This window comes from Oncorhynchus keta, chromosome 2, assembly GCF_023373465.1.
Source record: "Oncorhynchus keta strain PuntledgeMale-10-30-2019 chromosome 2, Oket_V2, whole genome shotgun sequence".
In the NCBI taxonomy this organism is placed as follows: Eukaryota; Metazoa; Chordata; class Actinopteri; order Salmoniformes; family Salmonidae; genus Oncorhynchus; species Oncorhynchus keta.
This window is the reverse complement of record NC_068422.1, coordinates 42202593-42225488: the sequence shown is the minus strand read 5'-3', so window position 1 is coordinate 42225488 and position 22896 is coordinate 42202593. Positions and strand designations below refer to the sequence as shown.

General features: G+C 46.2%; 1 protein-coding gene across 23 annotated transcripts in view; it reads left to right on the top strand.

Annotated features, from left to right (window-relative positions):
* The window catches only part of LOC118361340 (baculoviral IAP repeat-containing protein 6-like), a 145553-nt gene that overhangs the window by 119843 nt on the left and 2814 nt on the right, over positions 1 to 22896 (top strand). For 18 of the 23 annotated variants that reach the window (XM_052476922.1, XM_052476945.1, XM_052476939.1 and 15 more), the window contains 7 exons: positions 1549 to 1786; positions 3708 to 3853; positions 5300 to 5410; positions 6146 to 6363; positions 10329 to 10490; positions 11117 to 11194; positions 13735 to 13923. In XM_052476922.1, coding sequence (XP_052332882.1) covers positions 1549 to 1786; positions 3708 to 3853; positions 5300 to 5410; positions 6146 to 6363; positions 10329 to 10490; positions 11117 to 11194; positions 13735 to 13923 — 1142 coding nt within the window. The remainder of the gene's footprint in view (positions 1 to 1548; positions 1787 to 3707; positions 3854 to 5299; positions 5411 to 6145; positions 6364 to 10328; positions 10491 to 11116; positions 11195 to 13734; positions 13924 to 22896) is intronic. The other 5 variants (XM_052476930.1, XM_052476987.1, XM_052476976.1 and 2 more) reach the window with 1 other exon arrangement.

The following is a 22896-nucleotide window of genomic DNA, read 5'->3' as shown; positions in this document are numbered from 1 at the left end:
GCCACAAGAAGTGACTTTTATGCTTTTCAGACAGCTTGTTAAACAATGTGGCTAAATACACGGGAGTACATCATCAGACAAAGGAGTGAGGACAAGGTTTCTTCCTCGGTGCTCTCTGCTAGATTTGTTCTAATCCATCAAATTGCCTTTGTGCTTCTCCAAGTCAGACCCGTTTTGAATACATCCTAAAAATCCTCTCTTTTCACCAAGGGATTATGTCTGGGTGTTCTTTTTATTTCCCCCACCAACTAGGAACACAACCAACCAACCACACCACAAAGAAATCTAGCACATCCTTTTAACCCCGTTTCACGCTGTCCCAGGCCAGGGCCTTTCTCACAGCACAACCACGTGGAACCAGGTTAGATTTTTAATGGGGTTTTTGGGTCACCGAGTGCACCTGCCCTCTGTCTCGCGCAAGCCGCTCACAAGGGAATGCAGGGGCAGGGGCCTAGCTCAGCAGGCTCGCCACCACAACTCAATGTTATTTAAACTTCCATTATGGGTATGAAGTGGGAACTGTCAGTCCTCGTCATGCGGATGAGGGGGACCTATACTGTATGGAATCCCATCACAATGAAGAAGCTGCAGGACAAACAGCTGGGCCTGCTCCTGTCACAGCCACGTCAGGATTATTCCCTCCCCGCAAATCTAATATGTCTCCACCTCTTTCTCTCTCCTGCACTCCCCCTTTTCTTTGGACCACAGCACAGCTGTGGATTTTCCAATCTATCACACTCCCTGACTCGTCCTACATTCTCGAAAATGACACCCTGAGATTCATTATTTGATTCAATCATGTATCTGGGAACGTAAGTGAGGGGGTTGCTCGGCCCCAGTTTTCCTTTTAGATTAGCTTCCATTGGTGACTGCCCTCCTGACTAGCTGGCTCGGCTTCATTTCAGGGAACACAGGGCTGTTTTTGAGTTGCGTTCAGGGACGTGAGTGGGTATTGGGCAGAAGTCGGGCTCACGTTTTTGTTTGTGAGCAGTTTAAATTGAGTTCTGGACTTTGGTTTTTGGCCGCCTGAGGGCTGTTCCTAGTGCGTGCATGTCATTTGTCCATTCCTGGAACTCTAATCATATTTAATATCCCTTTTCACTAGCTGTCTGCTCACTACAATCCATCTCTAGTCAAGCTGCTCCTCTCCTTTCTCCAAGTGCAATCTGGACTTCTCCGACCTGCCCCCATCTATCCCGTCACACACACACACAGGTTGACTCAAGACCATGTGACGGATACTCTTATGTTCTCTCATGTACTTCTATATTGAATTCTAAACTGGTGTCTTGGAAGCCAATTTCGATTTGTGTGTGTGTCTTCAGATGTGCCAGCCCAATTTGGATTTCCTTTTTACAGCGATGCGTAGTTTGATCGCAGGAGAGGTGTCGGAATTATGGGTGTCTTGTCTTTGTCTATGTTTTTATTGGGATTGATTCCAAAACAACCCTATTACCATGTTTCTCTTGGCTCTCGCTTATGCACTCTCCAGTCTGAGTTGACCTTCCTCCTTAACGCCCTGGTTCCTGTGTTCTCTTCTCCCCTCAGTGCTTGACATGGCTCGCCACGTGCCCCTGTACCGGGCGCTGCTGGAGCTGCTGAGGGCCATCTCCACCTCCACGGCCCTGGTGCCCCTGCTGCTGCCTCTGTCAGGAGACCCCAGCCAGGAGGAAGAGGAGGAGGGAAGCTCCGAGGGACAGACGTCTGTGGGCATGCTGCTGGCCAAGATGAAGACCTGCGTGGACACCTACACTAACCGCCTCAGGTGGGGACTTAAACGGACAGAGTAAGAACATACAACACAAGCAAAGAATAAAGTCTTACTGCCCATGTAATCAATGTAAATTGATGGTTTCCGCCGCGCTAATGCGCTAATTAGCGTTTCAAGGGGGTTCGATCCTGGGCCAGCCTCCTCCCTGGTCTCTAGACCGTGAGTCATCAGCAGTAGTGAGCCTGTAGACCTGACCTGTGAGCCTGTGACCATCCATTATTAATCACAGCCCCAAAGTCTGCAGGAAGTCCATGTTATTCTGCTTCAGCAGCACAATTAACAGTTTGTGTAAAGGATCCTTAACCCCCTCCCATATATCTCCCCCCACCATCCAGCCCAGTGCTGAGCTTTACGCAAAGACCGTAGCAGGACACTTCAGAGGAGCCGAGGCACTGTTAACCTCTTCCTAGCCTCTACGCTAGCTACACACATCCGCCCAGTGCGCGGAATCCTCAGTATTCCGTGGGATCCCATCCGAGGAGTCAATATTTAAAGGATGTGAGCCATGCGTGGTGAGCCGTGGAGACATATCAAACCGTTCCAGCGCATGTACGATTCCCACAGACATGCATGTCTCCTCTCTGGTGGCATGTTATGAATTTAATGCTCCAGCTGGGTGTTATTTTTAGAAGGTACAGCCCCTCCCTCTTGAATGTCCCACCAACAAACATGCCAGGACCCATGACAGTCGTTTTCAAATGTACAGCAGAATAGCCAATCCACCCTGGGAGACTGACAGACCTACCTGGTGGTCTGTACCCCTGCTGCCTATCAGCAACACAATTAGGATTACTGTCTGAGGGTGGTCCAGCATGAAGCTGTGGTTTCTTCAACAGTGATGGGGGGGGGGGGGATGCCCTGCTATCGGCTCCGTCAGACCCCAGCGATAATGCATTCATAAGCATCATATCCACAGGCATTACATCAGGCTGGACTCTGAGGACTGAGGTCCGGACACACCGAGAGAGTTCTAATGAAAGCAGGGCCTTGGGGCGGTTGGGACAGCTGGGCATCCACAGCAGAGCGTTAGGCATTCTCTTCAACTGTCTCTCCCCATCTGTGTCCAGCCTGCCAAGGCATGTGTTGGCCGCCTGGCCTGCAATGGAATGAAATGGCCGATGAGGACGGGGAGGGGGGGGTTGGTGACAGAAGACCTTCGCTGACTGTCCTTGGTGGAGCAGAGGGGCGAGAAAGGGGAGGGAACTTGGCGGCTGTTCAACTTCACAAAAGGTCATGTGGAAAGTGTCTTTTTCAGCCACCCATCAGCAAGGCCGCGGAATCCATTCTCCTCTCAGCTCCCACTGCGTTTTTATGCACAAGGTTAAAGGACTGTTTTAACGTCCCTCGTGTATTTCAGCCACCTCTGGGGTTTTCCACTTAACCCAGGAGTTTTGATGCAGGGACTTATTTGAATTTTAACTGGGATGAAAGTAGGGAGTTTTTTTTCAATGTCTCTGCTTACCTAGTTGTGAGCGCCAAATTATTTATGCTGCAAGTCTTCACAAAACTGGTTAAAGTATTCATGGCACCTGGACAAGAGGAATGGTGTCCTTGCCACTTCGTTACATTTGTCTGAACATTGGGTCAGATGGTCTTTGCTTCTTGGTTTTGAGGCTTCACCGTTGGATGCACACCCCTTTAACAGAGCATGAAAAATACTGGAAATGGGTATATCAATTTTGCTCCAGGATTGTGGCTCACTGGGCAATATGCTCCTTTTCAGATGGACATGGGTATCATCTACAGAACCGCCCAAATGTTTAATTGTTGCACTGTAGAGCACTCCTTAGGACCATTGAACATTTCTATTCCCATCAGTAATCTTGTCGCCTCAGATTTCCTTCCGTGATTGACTGCAATGCTAGTAAATGAGCGATATATGTCACTGCAGGCAGGGATTATGTTGATTTACTGAACTCCTCTTTTTGTTATTCAGGTCAAAGAAAGACAAGGCAAAAGGCGTGGTGAAGCCTGATAGCTCAGACCCAGAGCCTGAGGGCCTGACCCTGCTGGTGCCTGACATCCAGAGGACGGCTGAGATTGTCTACGCTGCCACCACCAGCCTACGGCAGGCAAACCAGGGTAAGGCTGGCCGCACACACGTCGCTCTCTGGCCTAGGGCCAAACCATGCCGAGCAAGGGGACTATTAGTCTGGACCCTCCTTGGCTTTTTTTTACGGACATTTATTGTAATACGAAGTGACACAGTAAAATGTTAGCCCGTGCCTTTTTAAAGGTTGTCTGGATTTGGCTCTTTCAAAAGATTTTCTCCTCCTCCCCCCTTGAAATTCGACTGAATTATTTCAGCAGGTCCCAAATGTCTTCCCAGTCTACATTTTTCTTGCTACCTCTCCCTTTTGTCCTGTGTGTTCTTGGGACAAGGACAAGAAAATGGGTCTCTTAAGTTTAGTCTCCACAAGTACAAATTCCCTGGGCTGTCATTGACTTGGAGCCTTTTAAGTATCAATTTTATCTTAATCATGGAAACGTGTCCTGTTTTAGGCCTGAACATCCCTTACCCAACTCCAACCCCACTCTGTCAGTGACAGGTTAAAAGTTAACCTGTTCCCTTACATCACTTTGATGCTAAATAGAGACTTTTTTTTGTCCTATTGTGGCTACCTGTTGTCCCACAGGCCCCATGCAGCCCTTCTGTCCGTGTCCCAACGGTGCAGGGAGACCCGTAGTGCAGACAGTCACGAGAAGGACAGGAGGGTTCGGTAGTGAGAGGGCATCGGGTCATAAAACCCGCTGAGCTCCTGCCAACCGATGCATCTGACCTATGATTGACTGTAACACCCCCCCCCCGGTGGCTCTCTCTATTTGAAGATGGGGGCGGGAATGTTCAGATCAATGCAGCCGTCACTTTACACAAGGAAATTCACATGATAATGGCCACTGGATTCATGTTCCAAAAGGAAATGGGCAGCATAGAGGGCTGGACCGATATGCGTTTTGTTTTAATTCGTCTTTAAAATGGCCCAGCGACAGGCTTACGAGGAGGCGGGCGTTTAAAAGCTCTGTTCCTACAGCCTAGTATTAGACTGGTTAAACTGGGAAACTGTTCCAAGAAATATTGATATCCAACGCTAATGTGCCAACAGAACTGAGAGTAAATAAAGTATCGACGGTCCCCCCCTTGCATCCTAAGTCTGGTCGTAATAGGCCAGTAAAATGCACCAGTAATTTAATGGGAGGTACATCTGTCCAGGTAGCAGTAACTAAAGCAGCGGATGAGAGTGGGGCTGTGGTGCTATAAATAGACCGTTAATTATGTGAATGCATTAACTGCTTTCTATCCCGTCTCTCGACTGTCGGTGCGAAAATTGGTGGCCGTTTCCATTGTCATTTGTCTTGGACATGGTTTAGCTGTCGACAAGACCCAGAAGAAATTGGAGGGTAGGGGGTGGGAGAATCTCCCAACGGATTGCAGATTATTTCATCAATATGAAGGTGAAAACGTAAGCCAGGGATGACTTTGAACCTGCCATGGTAACAAGGTTGTCTTTTTATCTTTCCCTCCATCAGAGAGGAAGTTGGCCGAGTCCTCAAAGAAGGCAACAACCAGGCCCAAACCCATGTCCATCCTACGCTCACTAGAGGAGAAGTACGTGGCCATCATGAAGAAGCTTCAGTTTGGTGAGTGCTTTTAAGTTTCTGTGTGTTTGTGTTCAATGTGTGGTGTACAGTTGGGCCAGTTGTGGTGTGGTGTGTACCGTATGTTGGAAATGTGGAAATGTTTATTTTCAAGGCAGAGGAGGAATGCTTAGACATACTAGAGGCAGGGCTCTTCACTCTGAGGCTGGCTGTCGGTTGGTCCCTCCCTCAGTGCACGTAATGCCCAGAACACAGCAGCAGCACAGCCCCAAACCCCCTCCTACCCCTTTCTGAAATGATAGATAAATCAGTCCTGCTGCTTGTCTGCAGGGAGGAAGGTATTTTCTGTCTGTCACTTCTCATCCTGCCACGCCGTGGTTGATTACGGGACTTTTGTTGTGCCGCAATAGATTTTTTTGCGCACGGCACACGTCTAAAGTAACCGCAAGTGACATGAATGTAAACGGACTTGCTCTGGCCCAAGTACAAGAGAGAGACGGTCGACGAGCCACGGTATCAAGGCAGGAACCCCGGTGTGGAATATGATTAAAGGACATAGGGGGTCATGTCATTACTGAATAGAGGTTTACTGCCAGATACATGTGTACTCGTTCATCCAAGTGGGAGGATATTTGCATGATATGCCAACAGGATGTTTGTTTCATGCCTTTTATTCTTTTGATGTGTAGTGAACCATTTTGAAAGTGTTTAAACCTTCTCTCCAGCAGTCCCAGTAGGTATTGACATTAATACCTGTGTTGGGTCTCTCCCTGGCAGACACCTTTGAGATGGTCTCGGAGGACGATGACGGGAAGCTGGTGTTCAAGGTGAACTACCACTACATGTCTCAGGTGAAGAACGCCAGCGACGCCAACAGTGCTGCCCGCGCCCGCCGCCTGGCACAGGAGGCCGTCACACTCTCCACCTCGCTGCCCCTCTCCTCCTCCTCCAGCGTCTTTGTCCGCTGCGACGAAGAGCGACTGGACATCATGAAGGTACAGATGTATACGGCCCTGTCCTCTACGGTCCTCTGTGCTGTACCATTTACACTCAGTCACACGTCCCGTTCTCTTAGGACTATCTTGCACCTTCAGTAATCAATCCACTTGATTTGATACTGTACATACCTTTCAGCATGTCTTTTCCAAGCCCAAACCACCTAGCCTATCATTTCCCCTCCCCGTTGTATACATGCAGTACTAGCCACTCACATTTTACGTAATCATCTGTAGAAGTGATATCTGTTCAATGGTATTCAAGGTGTTTATGAAATGCCTTTACCGGAGACCCCATCTGTGATTCAGAGATGATGGCCAGCTGATGATGATGATGCTTGTAAAAGTGAGCAGGGTGTTTCCAGGACTGTTCCAGTCAAATGGATGCCATCTGGGACACTAAAACCGCAGGACTAGGGCTACTTGCGGTTGTTGCAGCAGGGGGGGGTTGGGTTTGGTCTGTTGGGGACTCTGCTTCTGGTCTTGATAGCCTATGGCTTCGCATTCCAATGCCGTCATTGAAAGTCTTACTCCTTTTCCAATCACGTTTAATACATGGCCCTGGCCCCTTTTCTGATTACTGGCAAAGTCTCATTTGGTAAATGTCAAAACCCTCGTCTGCTAGGGTTCTATTTCTGCCGAGAACACAACTTTTTCCTTAGCAGCACAAGAACGGGCCACAAGTTGATAGAGGCTGGAGGACGTGGTTGGGACATTGTGGATGTCTAGTGACCCATCTGGGGTTGTTGCCCCCCTCATTTCAAGTGTCCCCAGAGAGCTCCTGTCCGACTGGCATAGTTTTAAAAATAAATAAGTTAAATAAATAAAGAATACTGCCATAAACGGTGTATGATTCTTTCACCGGGAGCGGTAGCTTCAAGCTATCTTAGTAGACATTATTAGCAAAACCACTTGCTCCAGTTTCCCCACCTACTTCTCTGGGAAGCGCACTAAAAGTGTCTGAATGTTAATGTGGAAATATACTTACCGCCTGAGTGACACTTGGTGCCCTCAAGCTATCTTGCGAGCGCTCTGCTGGTTTGGATAGGCATGCTACTCCTCACACCTGACGCTGCTGAGACAGGGGTCAGTCAGTCGGTGTTTGACTCTCACCCTCCCCACACATTCTCTCCCTCTCTCACACACACCAACTACCTACCTACAGTGTGTCCACGTCCTCTTTACCGTCACACGTCTTCTCGTATCTTCCTACCTCTCTCCCCCGGATCAGTGATTCTTAGATTTTTTTTATTTATTACTATTCTGTGTCTTGTTCCTGTTCTACGCTGCCTGCTTCACTCTGCCTCTACTCCTCCTCCCCCATCAGCAAGCTGCTCTCTTCAGCTGGCAGCGTGGCCTGCTCTCTCCTCCCCATTCTCTCCTTCTCTTCAGCTGGCAGCGTGGCCAGTTTTCCCCCCTCTTCCCCTCCCCATTCTCTCCTCTTCAGCTGGCAGTGTGGCCAGCCCCCCATTCTCTCCTCCTCTACAGCTGGGAAAGCTAACCTCCCTGAAACTTCACTCAGACACCTTGTTTGTTGATGCAAGAACACAGGACACTCCCAGGATCTCCCCCTCTCCCCCTTCAGGGATGAAAGGGGATATTCACCGTTTTGATCTCACAATGTGACAGCTGTGTAGAGCCAGCCGCACCCCCTAACCAGCCATAAGCCTACTCTGCTGCTTCTCTCTGTCCGTTCCCTCTGCCCATCTCCCATCGGTTTTTAAATGTTATTTAGCCGTGATGGTGATCTTGGGGTGTGCAAACAGTGATGGGGTTTTGTTATGGATATGTAGATATATTTTAATTTGGCCTGTAAGGACTAGCAGGCCAGCCTGACTGGGCTTCACTGTGGCGCAGCCTCGGAGTGCCACTGCCAGAGACAAAACGGAGCACAGGGACGGTCAGCTTGCGCCTTAACGTCACTGAAAGCCTTGCGTTTCTAGCCAAACCCCATTCTATCGCAAATTGCTGCATAATTTGCGTATTTTTATAAACCATGTTGCGGGCCTTTTTAAACTACTCGTGGGCCGTACGTTTTTGGTTTGGTAACAAACGACCTTGTTTAGTCATGTTACCTGGCTCGCTAGCTAACATGGTACCCTTTGGCTATGCACACATTTGGATTGCACAGGAAAAACAGAAAAGGGATACAGAGCCTACTCTAAGAGATGCTTATGCCTACTCAATGTAATTCATTCTAAGGTAAATCTGATGGGGGGAAAAATCCATCTGATGTTCCTTAAATTCTGTTTGGTGTCTAACATTTGGGATTAAGTGTGTGTGTGTGTGTGTGTGGGAGAGAGTAACACTTTGAACACACCGACAGCATCCTTGCGCAAAATAGTACGCAGCATCATCTGGATAAGTGTGCAACAAAAGTTCAACGTTCACCTTCTGCTACCATTTCTGTCATGGCGTCTACGCGTACAGTTTGACCCCTACGTTCGATAAATCCAACGTATGCACCACACCGAATGCACTGCAACCGCCTCTGCAAGGCGAACGCAGCGTTTTCATTGGAAGGCTGTGTGTAAAGTTGTCTGAAGAGTAGGATGAAGATGGTTTCATATAAACCTGGTGTGTTTCCCCTTTCCTTACACAATGAAAATTCAGATCATTATGCATTTATGTTCCTTACTACGTTCCTCATGCCCAATCACAGGTAGGCATTTGGATATGAGTAAATCGGTTATTTTCTGCTGTAGCCATTTCTGTTATACAGTAAAAAGTGCAGTGTTTCCCCTATACTAAATTTTAGCAAGGCCGGGCCGTCACTGCTATATAGTTGCCACCATTCGACTACGGGATCATCTAAAATTCCAAAAATAGCATGGAGCCCTCATTTGATTTTACGAGTCACTCAGATGGCATAAGAACATTACATAATCCATGGCAAAATGTGTATTGCTGGAAGTTACTTTAAAACAGCTAAATTGTCTCTGCGGCCTCTACAGTTTGCGGTCGGAGGCCACCCCCACACCCTGCCACCCCCACACTAACTTTGCCACCGCTGCTCTAAAAATAAATTATTCGTGAAACGCTGAAGCGTGAAGTTAAATTCAACGTGTTTTATTGAGTAGAGGTGTGAATATCAGGGTCAGGGTATAGTGCAGAAAGTATACAAAATGGGAACAGGCGTCCTGGGGGACGGAGCAAACCCCGATGTATCGCAATACTACTCAGTATTGTGACACTTGGCCTGGTATCACGTCATTAGCATAATCTTTGTGTTGTGACAACCTCATTACAGTTTTCTAGCAGTTTACACAGGATTTCTGCGTGTTTCTGTGCATATAATTTTTTGGGGGCCCTCACCAGTTTGCATCCCTGGCCCTTCCTCATTGGTCTAGATAGTGTTTCTCTGAGCTTGGCCCCCCACAGAAACTCTGAAAGGGTTTTTTGTTTTAAAAAGCCAGAGCCAAATGCTCTTGAAACAAGGTCTCGGTGCAGTGGGTTTCAGATCAGATTAGCCCTCCGCTGTCAGGGCCTTCTGCGAGCGGCTAATGCAGTAAATCACAGCCCCCCCATTCGGGCATGCCATCCTTGAGGCTGAATACCTGTGACTAGCTAATAACCCGCTACTCAGCGCGTGTGAGCAAAGAACAGAGCAGAGCGGGGAGTGCGGTCTACCTCCCCACGAGGTTTTCCCCTGTATCGATCAGACCGAGCCACTTATACAGACAAAAGGTCTTTAGTTCCTGGTCACTGAAAGCACAACCCTTTTTTGATCCTTTTTGGGACCTTCCCAAGCCTGTTTGTCTGTCTGCCGTTTCTTTTATTTCACTTCCTGTGGTCTCCTTGATTGATTAGCTCGTGTGGAAATGAATTGGATTTCTATAATAGCCACAAGATATTCAGGCTAAAAATGCTGTCCTTTTGTGTCAGCCACCTCCAGTGGTAATGGGTTTGTTGAAGAAAAAGGGGGGTAGTGAACTGTCATTAACCCCTTGTGGTCTGTGTTGCAGGTTCTCATCACTGGCCCGGCAGACACGCCGTATGCCAACGGCTGCTTTGAGTTTGACGTGTACTTCCCCCAGGACTACCCCAACTCCCCGCCCCTGGTCAACCTGGAGACCACCGGGGGACACAGCGTGCGCTTTAACCCAAACCTCTACAACGACGGGAAAGTGAGTCCCATACAGTTACTCAGGGTTAGGGGGTTGGTGAGGAGTTGGGTCAACTGCCTAGCTTTTAATCAACAGTTTAAATGTTGGGGGTTTGGTTCATTTAGTGAAAAATGTTTACCGTCCCTTCAACTTTTGGCTTTCCACAAAAAGATGTCAAATTTGAGTGTATATTCAGCACCAGTCTGTCCAGTGATCCCTCTGTGGCACCATCAACCTGTTAACCTCACAGCTTGGAGTGGAGAGAGCGAGAGCTTGATTTGAGTAGCCTTCCCTTCACACTAGTTTATTTTTGGTGTGTTGCCAAAATGAAAAAGAAGCACACTATTTCCCCCCCTCTCCCCTGGTGAAAAGCTGTGAAGGTGCTGGAGCCTGCCTCATCTGTTCTTCCTCATTAGGAAGACTCTGACAAGGAACATCTATTTTCATAATGGAAGGAGACAGCTGCTCTAAGAATTACTGTGGGCTTTCTACAGCAGAGATAGCACTCTGGTGAGGGGGCCAGGGCAAACTGCTTCTCAGCTTTCCCTCTGTTTGAGGGGTGGATGGGTAGGAGGCAGGGCCTGTGGATGTTTACCTGACAGTCATTCTCTCGTCTTCAACCCTTGATCTGTTTCTGTCTTCTCCAGGTGTGTTTAAGTATCCTCAACACCTGGCACGGGAGACCAGAGGAGAAGTGGAACCCTCAGACCTCTAGCTTTTTACAGGTGAGACAGAAATCCACTGCACTATACCTCCACCACCCTTTCTTGGGTCTGTGGTTGGTTGTTTCTGCTGTCAAAACCTGAGTCCATCTCCATCAGTTGTTGGTGATGTTTGATCACCGGCCTGTGTCTGTATTAATAGGTGACTGTTTTGACAGATGCCATGAAAGATCCTCCATATTGTAAAGCCATTCATAGAGTTTATGTTGGCGTGTGTGTTGTTTTTAATTTATTTAACCATTATTTAACTAGGCAAGTAAAATTCTTATTTACAATGATGGCCTACATCGGACGACGCTGGGCCAATTGTGCGCCGCCCTATGGGACTACAAATCACGGTCGTTACAGCCTGGAATTGAACCAGGGTCTGTAGTGACGCCTCTAGCACTGAAATGCAGTGCCTTAGACCGCTGTGCCACTTGGGAGCGCAAGGCAATTCCATCTCGACACCTATCACTCTGAGCTGGGCTGCTAAGGGGTTTTATCACCAGCTTTATCGTTGACTGTCAGTCTGTAGTCTGTGTCACACTGGTAGAGACCTCGGGGGAAATCTCAAATAACACCCTATTCCCTATATAGTTCACTACTTTTGAGTAGTGCACTTGCACTATATGCGAAATGGGGTGACATGATTGTCTGAAGTAGTACACTGTATATGGAATTATGGTGTCATTAGAGCAACAGCCCTTGGGTCGGAATGGACGAAAGTACCCGCAAAACACCAGTCTCAACGTCAACAGTGAAGAGGTGACTCCGGGATGCTGGCCTTCTAGGCAGAATTGCAACGAAAAAGCCATTTCTCAAAATGGCCAATAAAAAGAAAAGATTAAAGATAAGCAAAAGAACACAGACACTGGACAGAGGAACTCTGCCTAGAAGGCCAGCATCCCGGAGTCGCTTCGTCACTGTTGACGTTGAGACTGGTGTTTTGTGGGTACTATTTAATGAAGCTGGCAGTGGAGGACTTGTGAGGTGTCTGTTTCTCAAACTAGACACTAATGTACTTGTCCTCTTGCTCAGTTGTGCACAGGGGTCTCCCACTTATTCTATTATATTTGAACTATTCTGGTTAAAGCCGGTTTGCACTGTTCTGTGAAAGGAGAAGTACGCAGCGTTGTGCGAGATATTCAGTTTCTTGGCAATTTCTCGCATGGAACAATCATAATTTCTCAGAACTAGAATAGACTGATGAGTTTCAGAAGAAAGTTCTTTGTTTCTGTCCATTTTGAGCCTGTAATCGAACCCACAAATGCTGATCCTCCAGATACGCAACTAGTCTAAAGAAGGCCAGTTTTATTGCTTCTTTAATCAGAATAACAGTTTTCATCTGTGCTAATATAATTACAAAAGGGTTTTCTAATGATCAATTAGCCTTTTAAAATTATAAACTTGGATTAGCTAACACAACGTGCCATTGCAACACAGGTGTGATGGTTGCTGATAATGGGCCTCTGTACGCCTATGTAGATATTCCATAAAAAAATCAGCCGTTTCCAGCTACAATAGTAATTTACAACATTAACAATGTCTACACTGTATTTCTGATCCAATTTGATGTTAATTTAATGGACAAAAAATGTGCTTTTCTTTCAAAAACAAGGACATTTTTAAGTGACCCCAAACTTTTGAACGATAGTGTATATGGAGCAGAAAAGCTGTAAAAAATAAATAAAAAAATAAAGATATTTGTCTTCTGAATGTGGGAGGGAAAGAGTCTGTTTCTGTGGATATTGATCTGGCAACAAGCCTAGCTAGAGTCCTTTAGAAATGGTTCCCTTTTCTAATTCCCTCATTTTCAGGGTTGGAGAGTTCATAGAGATGTCTCCATTGATTATCATTCTAGTTGGTGTCTGCCAGATCAATAATGGAAATAGCAGGCTGAATGGCGACATGGTGGAATGAAGTCAAAATCAGCCGGCCCTGATATTGGTCCTGATATCTAGTTGCCGTGAGCAGGTGGGGGCTAGGAGAGGGTAGAAAGGTCACCAGGGTCTGAGTTAGTAGACAGGGTCCCTTGGCAGTCACACAGTATCAATTTCTTCATCCACTGATGGTTGAGGAAAGGATTGGGGTAATCTAGATCTATTGTTAGTCGGACAGCTACTTGACCGTCGGGATACATGCTGAGTGTTGTGCAGCTTGGCCTGGCAGACGGGCAGGCAGCCGTCCAGCTAGTGTCTGGCTCTGTGGTTAATATATGCTGGGCGGTGTGATGGAGCGAGCCGTGTACCCAGTCTCCTTGAGACAGCCCGGGGTATTAATTGAATTGTTAATAAAGATATATTGAAGGAGGGTGAAAAATCATGCTTTTGTCTGACGCTCCCTTAGTGTCCCTCTGCTGCATTGCTCATTGTGGTCTCTGCAATGTTCTCACCTATCCTCCTGCTTTTGTCTCCAACTTTTCTTGCTCTCTTACCGCTCTTGCTCCGCCTCCTCTCTCTTTCTCCCCACACACCCCCTTCGGTAACCTTCCTACAAGTGGCTGTATGTGTATTTTGCAATGATCAAAAATATTCCATTAACCCCCCCCCCTCTCTCTTCAGGTGCTGGTATCGGTGCAGTCTCTGATCCTGGTGTCGGAGCCCTACTTCAACGAGCCGGGCTACGAGCGCTCACGTGGAACCCCCAGCGGCACGCAGAGCTCCCGCGAGTACGACGGGAACATCCGTCAGGCCTCCGTCAAGTGGGCCATGCTGGAGCAGTTACGCAACCCCTCGCCTTGCTTCAAAGAGGTGAGCTGTTAAATCTCTTTTGTCCCTAACCCCCCCGCCATGCTATCAGGCTATCCTACAGTGGCTCACGCTTTCATACATACAATTAGGCTACCCCGCAGCTTTCCTGGCACCTCAACCTGGCCCAAGCCAGTGTTTAATGGCCCTCAATTCTACTGTAGTATCGTTCTTTGTAATGACAAAGCATTACGCTCACCATGCTCCCATGTTACAGTAGCAACCAGCCTCTGCACACACAAAAAAACGGCAGATAAAGCACAATGAATTGTCTCCTTTGGGACGATATTAGGACCGTGGCAGATAATAAATTCACTGTTTACTATTTCCCAGGTAGATCATATCGCTCGTTTTTTAATTTCCTCCTGTCCTTGACACGGGCCGTGCAGGCTGATAGCGTGGCAGATAGCGATCAGTCACCAACTCTGCTTAGAGGGAAGGGGGAGGGGAAGATGGTGCGTAGAAAGAGGGCGGGGGGTAGTGAGAAGCGTGGGGAGGGGAAGAGGGCGGGGGTCTAGGGAAAGAGTGAAGCAGAGGGAGAAAGTAGAAAGCGGAATGGGAAGATGGAGGGACAGAGTGAAGCAGAGGGACGTAGAGAGGAATGGGAAGATGGAGGGACAGAGTGAAGCAGAGGGACGTAGAGAGGAATGGGAAGATGGAGGGACAGAGTGAAGCAGAGGGACGTAGAGAGGAATGGGAAGATGGAGGGACAGAGTGAAGCAGAGGGACGTAGAGAGGAATGGGAAGATGGAGGGACAGAGTGAAGCAGAGGGACATAGAGAGGAATGGGAAGATGGAGGGACAGAGTGAAGCAGAGGGAGGTAGAGAGGAATGTGAAGATGGTGCGTGGGGGGGCTGCAGGAAAGAGTGAAACAGAGGGAGGTTTGGAGGTAGAGAGCAGTAGTAAAAGAGAGGAAAGAGGTGTTTCTAATGAATTCCTCCTTGCTGGGGAGGCAGGTGTCAGCATCTCATACGCCCCTGTGTGGGTGCTGCTGTCTGATGGCGGGAACCAAGGGACCACAGACAGATCGACACCGCTCCAGTTTGGCTCCTAACGTGCTATATCTACTATAACACTGCGAACAGATAGAAGTCAGCCTCCGATATTCCACACACTCTGTTGCTTCTATCTCCTCTGTCACAGTTCATGGGAGCTTCATGACACGGCAACAAATAACTTCTTCATAATGCCATTGGCATTGGCTTCGGTGTTCACCTGTGTGTGTGTATGCACGCGCGCACACAGCCAACATCGATTAAAATATTGGATTCTGGTAATGTAGTCCTGGATGAAAACACGGAATTAAATTAAGATCCCAGATGCTTGCTGCTCTGCCAAGCAACCTCCGCTTTGCCAAACAGTAATGTATTTTCCGGTCTCTCTCTACCTGCAATCAGAAAAGAGAGGACGTCTGTCTGTGGGTCTCAACCTGAGCCTCCGGACCAATGTTTTCCTTCAACTAGACATTATTTAGCAGGCTGTCAGACGCTGGTGATTAGCCCTGTCAGCTGGCTAGGCTGGGGAGACAAGAGTGGGGATGTGGAATTTTGGAAAGCACTGCCATGTCCTTTCTGTCATTTGTATAGAGAGACCGGGAGGGAAGCCAGACTGAAATATTATGGAGGCTAGTACAGAATCTATTGGCTCCGTGTTACTCCATTTTATAGATCTAGAACCATACCAGTCTCCCCCGAAAAATAGATTTACGGAATTACCTAGAGAAATGCATCAAACCAGGAGAACACATTGACAGAGAAGAATCAGATGTATAGTTTGGGGAATAGTTCAAGACAATTGGTCTCCATGTTTAAGTTGATCTATTGAGGTAGAGGTACTGTTGAAGTACATTGTGTGTGTGTGTGTTTCAGACACACAGCCAAACCCGTGTCACCAGCTCCCAGTATTATCCCATGCCCCAGGGGTCCCAGGGACAGAATGGTCAGCTGTAGCATGGTATAGCAGCCGTTGTAATAAAACAGGGTTCTGACATCAGTGGCTCAATATGAAATGGACCATGGGAGCTGGGAAAACCAGCATGCCTCTACAATACTGCCGAGTGCCCTCCTGAAATTCAATTAGGCTCATGTGGCACTCCTGAGTTGCCCTTTTCCCATCTAAGCCCATGGCGGAGACAGACGGAAATACTGTCCGCAAACATTGGCGAGCTCTACTGCCCTACAAAGGCGAAATGTGGAAACAACGAATTTGGTCACAAATCTTTTGATCTGTTGTGATGGCCAGGTATATTGTCTGATTTAATGTTTCTTGACACAAAAAGAAGCCAGTCGATCAGAAAACATCATGAAGTACCAGAAATGGCTTTCTGTCAGATTCTGCAGTTACATTTTTGACTTACTTTGCCTTTGTAGGAAGTATAGCCGTGGCACACGCATACAGTACTATCGTCTCTGTTTTGATGGTGCCCCGAGCTCAGCCTGGTCTCTTTCCGATCTCAGGTGAACCGTGAAAGCGGTGACTCCATAGACATTTATTTTTGTGGCCGGGGGATTATGTGTGAGATTTCCAAAGTTTTTTTTATGCCCTATTTATAGTCTGAGATGGAGAATAAAAAGCAAACTTGAATAATGCAGCAGGAGATTGTCAGGTGGTATTAGGAACAACAGGTCGGCCGCTGAAATATAGTTCCCAGTGTGTGTGAGAGCCGAGGGGTGAGTAGGTTATTAGGGGAGGCGGTGCTGCGGGTGACATCCAAAACCCACCCCTCCAAATCTCAGGAAACAAGTGTTTTCTCTCCTCAGGAGCTTAGCGAGACCGACACCCCTGTCAGGCCACACAGGGATGGAGCTCATTACCACAGGGCTATCCACTGTTGTGTGGCAAGAGTACCACAGTATGAGTCATAATACCCAGGAAACCTAGTGGTCAAACAAAGGTTTCCAATCATTTCCACCATTCTTTTTTTCCCCCCCATAGGTGATTTTAGAAACACTTAAAATAAGGGATGTGTTTCGGCTTACCCTGGCGTGACGTTTTCATAACCCTGTAAATCTCTCTTGGACAAGGTGACTTATCAATATATTCGGCTCGATTTAAATAAAATGCTAATGTGGCTATCATGAAGAACTACAAATGCCATGATCTGGACGAGACTGCTGAATGGAGGCAATGGTAAGAACCTCTGGATTAACTATATAATGTTAGCTACATTTAGTAATGTATTCATTACATTTAGTAATGAATAAATTGGCTAAATTTCATTAAATTGACAATTCTGTGAACTGTCTCCTGAAAGTTTGTTTGAATTGACACACTACCTGGGGTGGCAGGGTAGCCTAGTGGTTAGAGTGTTGGACTAGTAACCGGAAGGTTGCAAGTTCAAATCCCCGAGCTGACAAATCTGTCGTTCTGCCCATGAACAGGCAGTTAACCCACTAGGTCGTCATTGAAAATAAGAATTTGTTCTTAACTGACTTGCCCAGTAAAATAAAAATAACAAAGGTGTCAGCTAGAGATGTGCAGGAGCTTTCAGGGATTTGTAGTCTTGCATGATGTCTACTTTGATTGATGCTAATTATCATTTTCGAAACTGAACATAAAACACAGCCCATATTTTACGTTTTTCTAAAATCCCCTATGGGAAAAACGATTGGAACCATTTCCCTGTTTTGACCGCCTGATTTCATGGCTATTACGACACTTCCACTGTGGGGCTGTATGGTCATGAAAAGGGGTAAGTTATGGAAACCATTAAGAGAAGAGCGTGTTCTTGCCCTGACCTCTACCAGCCCTGACCAGGTGTATTATACAGTGTGATTGATTCACGGTTCATGGCCCTTCCAGAGCAGATGGAGCTAGCTTCCTTGCGTGTTCATTTTTCATGTAAACAAGAGGATGCTGCATCAGTGGCGGGACCGCGCACACAGAGAGAGAGCAGCTCGCACACCCTGTCAAGGAAATTAGTCATTGTGTTGAGCACACTCCATTACGGTGCATTATTGATGGGTTTTAACAAGACACCTCTGCCCAGTGGGACCTATCGAGGCGGGGGCCTTGACTCCTCTCCTCTCTCTGTGTAACTTGCTAACCCAGCACAGCCTGGTTGAGAATACTGCTTTGTAGTCTAGCTGGAGGAGAGATAAGGCTCCTGTGTTGGGTTTCGTGACTGAGAGATGGGGAGAGGAAGCTTGCCTGGTTTTGGACACACACGGAGCAGGGAAAGCCAAGAGTGGAGGAGCGATGTGCCACAGCCACCGGGGTTTCCATGGCTACGCTGGGAAGGAAATTGATCATTGCCCTAATCTCCCTCCCATGGCCCAATTCTGTGGCAGCGACTGTTTGCCTCTGCAGATGGGAAGCGTGTCAGTCAAAAGTGACGAATGGGGGCTTTTAAAATGTCACTGTTTAGTCACCAGGATCTGTGTGACTGAGTAGGACCATGTCTTTGGCAACCGGGAGAGATTCCACAAGCGTGCCACTGAGCGTCTCCTCGTCTCTGTCATGATGAGGCGGTGTCCGGGGCGATGATTGACAATGCTGACATGAACACAAACACATCGCTGGACTCGTGGTGTCTATGTCAGCGTAAATAAACCTGAGCTGTCTTTCCATCCAGAGGCCAAGCCATGCCATCTGCCGTGCCGCCTTTGCCCATTTGGGAAAGGAGGCCATCATTCCCCTCTGCTGTGCCCACCCCCGCCCCCTTACCGGTGCATGAATTACTGCTGGTATATGCTCACCTAGAATGAATAGGGAGGGGGGTTCGAGACGAGGCTTGAGACCACCTCCCTAGCTGTTGACTATGGAGCAGATTTTAGTTCTTCTAATGCTTATATACTGAACAAAAATATATACGTTGTCTGCAGTTGAGGCCAGCTGGACGTTGGAGGAGGCTTGTGGTAGGAAAATGAACATTCAATTATCTGGCAACCGCTCTGGTGGACATTGTTGTGGTCAGCATGCCAATTGCACGCTCCCACAAAACTTCTGACATCTGTGGCATTGTGTTGTATTACAAAACTTTACATTTTAAAGTGGCCTTTTATTGTCCACAGCACAAGGTTCATCTGTGTAAATCATCCTGTTTAATCAGCGTTTTGATATGCCGCACCTGACAGGTAGATGGGGTTATCTTGGCAAAGGTGAAATGCTCACTAACCGGGATGTAAACAAATTTGTGCACAACATTTTAGCGAAATAAGCTTTTTGTGCGAATGGAAAGTTTCTGGGATTGTTTTTTCAGCTCATGAAATATGGTGCCTACATGTTGCGTTTTATTTTTGTTCAGTATAGATAGTCTTACCCATACCTTCTTTGGTACTTTAAATGACATTGAATATAATACAGCTAATTAGCCAGGAAGTCATTGTGGATAGGTGCGTATTAGCAGCAAATTAGCAATTACCTTATCCTATATGCACTCCTAATTTGGTAAGATTTCATTGATTGGAAAGGTGAAAGCAATACAATACATGCATAGTGTTCACCAATCCAGTCACATAAGATCATTGATCAATGGCAAGTAAGAAATGAAGTGAGGAGGCATTTTTAAGGTAACGTTACTTGAATGAAGCCCAACTAATGACTTGCCCCATAATCTTCTGCCTGAAGTAGTGATTTTCACCCCTCCAGAGGTTCCTGTTCTCTACTCGGTATGAACACTGAGAGGGGAGGCTAAAGTTGAGGCTAGACGTGAGTGGGAGTATTTACGATGCTGTAGTCAGTGTAGCAGACCTGAGCTCGCAGGGGAGCAGACCTGGGGCTGAGTGAGCATACAGCAGACGGGATGAAAAAATCCATTTGAATGGCCACAGCATGATTCATACTCACCCTTGACCGCTGTGTGTGTGGAGCACATGGAAACATGCACACGTCTGCCCTCTGGAATAATGAGTGGACAGCAGCTCACCTAAAAGGTCACTTAATTTATCTGGAAATGGAGCACACAATCAACGGACCGTGCCAGTGTGTACGTATGGGCATTTGTCTGGTTGTATTGAGTGTCTCTCACATGGATTGGTAATTTGTCAAGACGCCCTATTCTGATGGGTACACGTGATCCATGTTCAGTGACTCTTGGATATGTACACAAGGCTTTTCGTCCATACCGTGATCGATGCGTGTACCGAAGTCACGTGTGCACTGCCCTTCCAACAAGAAACGCCCCTGGGTACTTAGGCTTTTAGAAAAACGCTCACCAATTCAAAACGACTATGTTAAATGGAGGTCTCCCACATAACGTCAGGCCTAGATCTGCCTTTCAATATAATATATTAGATTATATTGGATTTTAATCCTCTGTTCTACTTTATCCACTGGTGACACCAGAACATGATTTGGTTGCACCGATATGTCTTATTATAAAAATAAATAAATGTATAATGACCTGGCCTGTGTCCCATACAGAGCCAGCCTCATAATCTGAGATTTAATATTTTTTTTTCTGTAGTTACCGTTTAATTCAGGTGTTCACCAGCCAGACTGTTTGGCTAGCTGTGTTTCTTTAGCCGTAAGCGGCATGTGAGTTTCAAGTTTGGGGGAGCTAATTTTCACCATTTAAAAAAAAAAAAGCACCTTTTATAATAAAGCGTTCCATGCATCATCGCATTTGCCGGCTTGTGTGTAGATTGGATGGTCATAATTTAGGCTAATAATATAACTCGATCACTGTTTGTAAAAAAATAAAAAGACCGTTCAATGCATGGCTGAGCGGGTAGTGGATTTGAGTAGACTTAGGCTACAGGCAACAGTATATCAGATGCTCTTCTTGGCCTTGTTATGGACACTTCATGCAATTCTGCTACACTTTATATGACTGGAGACATCAGAATCATCTTTTTTATACAACAAAAATGACAGGGTAGCCTCCTCTGCTGACACTGACAGAGCAATAAACATGACGTCTGATCCATGTACATTAATAGGCCTACGAGAAGGGAAGCCTACAATATGACATTAATCTAACCTGCGGGAGGACATTAACTTGGGAGTGGCACAATTAATAAAGGTCCCTTGATGGTAGTGACTGCCCCATTACTGCTTATCACTTATTTACCATTTATTCACACAACTTTATTTCAGTTGTGTACATTAGATTTGTTTAATTTGATTTAGTTTATTATTTCACTCCAAGTCATCTCTAGAGATCTGCTGCTTATGCTGTCTGACAAAATCACCATTTTAGTAATTCTTCAAAGTAAATAAGGCATATGTTTGACTGCTAAATACCAACTATCAATCACTAAGATCATGTACTTTCAGGTAGAAAGCAACTGCTCTTATCCCTCTTGATGCCATTCTTCTCTCACACTCTGTCTGCACAAATAACCTGACATAGCATGCGTAAAAGAACCACAGACCAGACTAGTAGGCACCCAATGTATTATGGTCATTGTAGTTTAGGGCAGAAAACTTGGTAATTAACTATGTAGAATATTGACCTGTTGGAAACTACAACTCCCTACTACATCGCATAGTTGGGGCTTGATTGGATTTGTCTATAGAGAAGGAAAAAATCATGGAATTAAAATAATTGAACCAATGTCAATTAGTTTTAAAAACTGAAAAATAACCGACATTGCGGTTAATCGCTCAGCACTATTAGATTGTAGACTTACATGGTCAAAGAATATTGATTATGTTGTAAAGCTGGGGAGAGGTTTGTCTGTAATAGAGCGAATCTGCTTTTTTTAACATCACATGCAACCAAACAAGTTCTGCAAGCTCTGGTTTTGTCGCATCTTGGCTATTGCCCAGTTGTATGATCAGGTGTGGAAAAAAGAACCTAGAAATGCTGCAGCTGGCCCAGAACAGAGCAGCACGTCTGGCCCTCAAATGTACACAGAGGGCCGTATGTCAATAACATGCATGTCAGTCTACTGGTTCAGAGTAGAGGAGACAATTACTGCATCACTGCTGGTTTTTCTAAGAAGTATTGACATGCTGAAAGTACCCAATTGTCTGGGCAAAACATATCTCAGACATGTATGCGTACCCTACAAGACACACAATCAGGGGTCTCTTCACAGTCCCCAAGTCCAGAACAGTGGCTGGTAGAAGCTTTCTTTTTTCATTTTTATTATGTAAAATAAAATGTCATATGTAGTGTTCTTCATTCAAATTTGTGTTGCTGTTGTTGTCCATTAGAACATGTCATATGTAGTGTTCTTCATTCAAATTTGTGTTGCTGTTGTTGTCCATTAGAACATGACAAAATACAGAACACTATGTTTTGTGTAGATCGCAGGAAGAATAGCTGCAACAGCTATTGGGGATCTGAATTTTAAAAAAAAAATAATGACAGAAATCACTCTGCTTATCAGTTCATTTGGTGTAAAATTTGTATACATACGCAGCATCTCAGGATCTGTGCAGACCTAGAGAACTCAGTCAAGGGAGACATCATAGCACTTCTCCTCTAAAATATTTTCAGTGGAGAGATGGTGCTTCTGTTTAACACTCCACTTCAAAGCAGCCTGACTGCAGATATCCAACTCCCTTCCCAGTCAGTGAAACAAGCAGTCCTCTTGCTGCTTCCTGCTGCAGAGGAGGACTTTCAGAGGTTATGCTTTTCTTCACAACATCCTGCTTTTTCAGCTTCATAAACTTACCAATTGGGTAGGGAGAAGTTGGGGTAAGGTCCGTACTATCCGGGATCCTTGGGACATACCTACCCCATTTGAAGTTGTCATTTTAAAATGGTAAGGGTTAAGGTAGTGGTTAGTGGTGTAGTGTAGGGATCCCGGATAGCACTGACCGTTACGGCACCTGGAGGGGCCTGATCAGAATTTTGCGCAAAAAATAAATATTTTCACTGCGCTCACCATTTGTCCTTTCCAGTATGAACCATGGCATATTTTTATCCAAAACTTGCTGGCTCTCATTTTACTATTCCATCATCTGGGCCATAGAACAGCAGTTCAGTAATATTATATTAGGATCAATTGAAGGAAGAACAAATGGAAAATTTGAATTATATTTTCATGATGGTCATTTTCATTATCCAGTGTGTCATGGAT